The 5354-nt window shown below is 43.8% G+C and overlaps 1 protein-coding gene across 1 annotated transcript; it reads left to right on the forward strand.

Moving 5' to 3' along the window:
• Nucleotides 1–1873: 1873 nt before the first annotated feature.
• On the forward strand, nt 1874–3529 carry LOC148183484 (uncharacterized). The gene has a single exon (XM_088061495.1). It carries the CDS (start codon nt 1874–1876, stop codon nt 3527–3529), a length of 1656 nt encoding a protein of 551 aa, XP_087917621.1.
• Nucleotides 3530–5354: the final 1825 nt, after the last annotated feature.

Below are 5354 nucleotides of genomic sequence, written 5' to 3' on the forward strand. Positions count from 1 at the left end.
CTGGGGATAGATTGGGAACTCCATACCCCTTATCGCCCCCAGTCAAGTGGCCAAGTAGAAAAAATGAATCATTTAATTAAACAGCAAATTGTGAGGCTGGGACAAGAAGCTAATTTACCTTGGCCCCAATCTCTCCCACTGGCATTGATGCAGATCTGAACCAAGCCCAGAGCCAAAGAAAAACTAAGTCCCTTTGAAATGCTTTATGGGAGACCATATGGTGTGCAAAAGGGATTGTCTACTCAAGTGGGGGAGGAGAGGCTGACTGCTTATATGATAGCCCTAGGCAAACAGCTCAAAGCAATTGAGAAACATGTGGCTGGAACCCGGAGCAGAGGGCTGGATGGGCCAGTGCATGACATACAGCCTGGAGATTATGTGTATGTTAAGTCTCTTACAGAAAAAACTTTAGAACCATAGTGGGAAGGACCGTTCCAGGTGATCCTCACCACCTTCACTGCAGTTAAGATCAAGGAACAGAGCGCCTGGATTCACCATTCTCAAATGAAGAAGGCTCCAGAAGCCCCTTGGAAAGTAACACTGGGTGACAATGAACTGAAACTAAAACTTACTAGAGCAAAATGAGTACACTGCAGTTGGGAGCATTCCATGATTTAGCTTGCAAAAACCTAGTCAATAAAGTCAGTCTGTTTGTTTTACTTGTAACCCTGTTATAAATGCAAAGGCAGATTTGGGTTAAATAAAAAACAATTTATTATAAAACAATTTCTATAAAAAAATAAACAATGAGGAAAAACCACAATAAAACAAACAGCGCAGCGCTGGGTGGACAGGGGTCTATACCCAAAGGTATAGGTGTTCCCAAATCCACGAAGGAGGGTAGACTGTCCGGGGTTTTTATAGGGATTTTTAGCCTTGAGGCCAAATTCCAGGCAGGCACCATTCACCAACGGTCTTTGATTGTTGTATGAATTGATTTCCTGGCGTTGGAGAATAGAGTCAAATGGACGTCCGGACAGAGTCTCCTCATATGTAAAGAAGTTCTGGGTGTTTCTTGATTTCATTGTGGTTCAGGCCATCTGGATGGGATGGTTGGATCCGGGTTGGAGCTGATGGATATCTCGGCTGGACTTTTTCCTTTTGTCTACCTGATGGCTTCCCCCAACGGTGGCCTGCAAGGCGGGGTGTTCAGGTCCGGTGATGAGTATCTCGTCGGAGCCTTTCCCTGTTAGCTTGATGATTCATGTCCTGTCTATTCTTTTCCGTTGATGGGCGCCGAGCCTGTCCCTGTCAGCCTGATGATCCTTGTCCTGTCTATTCTTTTCGTTGATGGGCGCCGGCTAGGATCGTTATCCTTTGAGTGGGAATTCGCGACTAGATCTGGGAAGGGCTTGTGGGCCATACTGTACTTTATATTTTATATCATTATTGTTATATACATTTATTTAGATTTCTACGAATTTTTACAAGTTCATTTCTCACAACCCCAAGTGTAATTCAAGAATTGGAAAGCACCTCTAGCCAGAAAAATGCTGAATGGCCTTGGTCCTAAGCTTTCATTCAATCCACTGGATTCGTGGGAAAACACTCTGATATAAGAGATTTAAACCTATCAACTGTAGTCATGCATGAAAACCAGATATATAAAAAGCAAGAATGGCAAAAACAAAGGTTATGGACCCTTCAAGGGACTATCGGAGAAGTAATCAAGGTAGGATGCCGAATTATTAATGGGACTAACTATGAAAAGGCAGTTCAAATTAGTGTTTCAGCTTCTCCTACGGGCAAGCACTGGGAAGTTTGTGACCTTTTAAGTAAACTGGATTGTTGGTATAATTTTACATTAGTACAAACAGTGGATGTGGTCTGCCTCTGGGGTCGTGGTGATAAAGGGCTAACATTCAAATTTAGAATGAAAGCCGTGCCTATTGCAACGACCAAATCAACTGTAACCCAAGCTCAGACCACACCACCTAAAGTTAAACCTAAGATTGAACCTAAAATTTATGAAGTTGGTCCATATGTAATAAGGAATACAGGACAACAACAACTGTTATTTAATCCAGAGTGGTCTCTCAAGCGTATTGAATTACTAATGCAAACTAACATCTCTGAGATTCAGCCAGCCTGCTCCTCTTTCCTAAAGACATCATCTGAGGGCTGGGCAACATGGTTACAAAAGCAGATACACTTCAGGGGCAGAATGAGAAGAGACTTAACTGGAATATTAGGAACAGGGTTAGGAGTATTAAATGGAATTGATTCAGAAATATTAATGAATAAATTAGCTGCTGCAACAAGTGATTTGATGAAACTAAAACAGCCCCTACAATCCTCTTTATTAGCACTAGGAACTAACCAATGGGAAGTTTCTAAAATATTACCAAGGTGGAAAGAGGCTGGGGACCAAGACCACAAGCTAATAATAAAAGCACTAAATATTGCCCAAAATAATGTGTCATTAGCCCTTAGCTGCATACAGGCACAATTATGGATGCAATCAGTAGTCGCTTCAGTAATAAGGGAAGGAAGTAAAGGTGCTTTTCCAATTGAAATTAGGAAAATTGTCTGGGACAATGCAAACAATTTAGAAAGAAAACTTCAGTCTTGGTGGACTCTGGTAAATTTTACTTATGACCCTACCACCAAAATAGCTACTGCCTTTGTGCTGACTATACGCAATGCCACAATTTACAATATCCACCCTATTATTGCATTAGGACTAAATCGTGAAGGGGCAGTTCTCTACCCCTCGGAGCATAGAGCATGGGCCCGGTTGATGAATGGGGGGTGGCAAACTGTGAATTTAGAATCTTGTGTTACCCGGGAACAACAAGGGTTTATCTGTGAGGCTAACACGATTGATGCACAAGACACATGTTTAGACACTGAGCAAAGCATCTGCCACTTTGAGATTCATCCTGATACTAGTCAGAAGAGTGTGCTTGTATATATTGGCCTAGGCTGTGTATGTCTAAGAACTGTATGTGTTTCTGTAGAAATAGATGATAATGTAAATTTGCCTATTAAGAATCATTCTAACTTTTGTATTTGTAATTTTGTTAAAATTGTAGGGTGTGATTTTTTATATTCAGCACCAGTTACATCCCACCAGTTGATAAGATCTAACTATACAATATACCATAAATTATCACCTACACCCATTGGAATGAACCTGACATTAGTAAGACAGCTAATGAACCACCAAGATTTGGCAAAAATCCTGAAAGAGATCCAGGAAAACGGGCAAAAGACTCTGATTACTGTCTATCATGATACAAAGGAAATAAGCAAAGTACTACAAAGAGTAAACCAAGACACAAATCATCATTGGTGGGATGCACTCTTTGGATGGTCACCAACTGCAACTGGAATTTTGAACACACTTTGCCACCCTATCATTATAATACTGGCATTAGTAGGTATAAGTCTGGTGCTATCGATTGCAATGCTTGTTTGGAACTGGAGGATGTTAAAACGTATGGCAGTACTGACTTCCCTAGCAGCAGCATATGGTAATGCAATGAGGGATACATACCGAAGAGAGCAAGCTGTAAAAGTAGACTGAAAAATAAAAGGCATTAGTATTGCTAAGTAAAAGAATTGACTGATTTTCTAGAAAAGGGGGGACTGAAACAGAGAAATTAAGAATTAGAAAGAAATGCTTGACTAAAAGGGGTGTCTGACAAAAACCATACCCTGACACCCTAATCCACAAGAACAGGAAAAAGAGTCAGACTCCAAGATGAGATAAGGAGCTGGAATACACAAACAAGATGCAAAGACAAAGGCACCACAGGATAAAGGAGATTCCTCGGACCCTAAGCCGGAAGAAACGGATTTGAAGTCCCAAAAGGCGGCCAAAGGACTGAAAGGGGCATGGAGCTAATTATAATATGAAGACAGGCGGGGTTAGGAAATTAATATGTATTAGGCGTATCGTGTAAACCTAGTCTGTAAAGGATAAAAAGGGAAAACCCAATCAAAAAGGGGTGCATACTTTTGGAGGAGATATCCCCATGCACCTCAGCGCTGAATAAATTCATACCTGCTCTTATAACTACTCTGCTAGTTATAGAGTCCCTTTATTCCGCACATCAGGTGAGCTGGAGAAAGTGCTGAGATAGCCAACAGATGAACTGTTTCAACCGAGTTCTAGAAATCTTAACATTCCCACCACCTAAAATTTCCTGAACTTGGGAAAATAAGCTCCTTTGGTGTACAGATAGCTGTAATCCCATTTTGATGTTAAAAGCTACTTGTACACTGCAGTCTACCTTCCTTCACAGCTAAAACAACACAGCCAGCCTTGGAAGGCTTCTCTCAGTTCCTCTTCCCCCCATAAACTGGGGTAAGAGACGAAACTGCTTTGCAGAGAACTGTGGTTTCTTTAAACTCAGCCGGCAGCCGTGCAGGAGCAGCGCTGCTCCCCCCATCCATGCCGAACTGAGCCGCCAAAAAACACGTGGTTTGAGCTGAGTAGGAGCGGTGCTGGTGCACCCCCCTTGCTGAGTCGAGCAGACGTGGCCACCTGAGAAACCCACGATCTCACTCGCAGCGCCATGAAAGCGCCCCGCCCAAAAAAAATAACCCTGCGGCACAGCCGAGAAACCACAACTCCCGAGCCACCTGCATGGCGGCTTCCGAGCCACGTGCCGCACTGCTAACGGGTCATCGCCTCACGCGGTGCCTGCCCACGTGCCTTGCGTCCACGCGATCGCCGCGCCAAACTTGCTCAGCGAACCTGCGCTGCTCACACTCACCCTTTCCTGTGACTTTGGCTCGCTCTGGGCTGTGTTAGGAAGTCCCTAATGTCCTGGGACTGACCTTCCCAGCCTGAGGGACCTGTCGGTCCCACCCTTGTAGGTTTGGCTGTGCAAAAAGCAACTCGTAGCCCCAAGGCAGTTGACAATCCAAAGCTTGTACAATCCACGTGTGGATTTCCAGCTGCTGCGTGGGATCTCTGTCCGTAAGACAAGCTCACACATTGAATGGCAGACTGCCAAAATCCCTTATCTCCCAGCCCCGGAAAATCTTCCGACTAGCTCCAATCCACCTGGGGGTGGGAGGGGGATTTGGCAAGGAAAAAGGTAAAAGACAAGGAGTGTCTCTATTCATGGGACACTGTCCCTCAGCTTATTCTAGAACAAACTCCAGGGAAAAAGAGAGAGGCAGCAATCACGAGAATTTTCAAACTGAGGGAAAAAGGGGAGGGGAAGGCAGGTTACAGCCAATGGGGTGAAACCGAAGGGGAGCGGCGAGGGGGAAGAAACCAACACACCACAGACCAAAGGGGGGAGCAACTAGGTAAAACCACTCATCGTAACATAGTGCAACACGACATATATATATACATTGTAGTAAAGAACTGTTCTATTTCCCATATCTTTGTC

This window comes from Pseudopodoces humilis, chromosome 12 (assembly GCF_049639895.1).
Source record: "Pseudopodoces humilis isolate 2021_Gansu_Grassland_sample_001 chromosome 12, ASM4963989v1, whole genome shotgun sequence".
Classification (NCBI taxonomy): Eukaryota; Metazoa; Chordata; class Aves; order Passeriformes; family Paridae; genus Pseudopodoces; species Pseudopodoces humilis.

Coding starts and splice junctions, on each gene's coding strand:
- LOC148183484 (XM_088061495.1), top strand. CDS start 1,874: ATGAAAGCCGTGCCTATTGCAACGACCAAATCAACTGTAACCCAAGCT.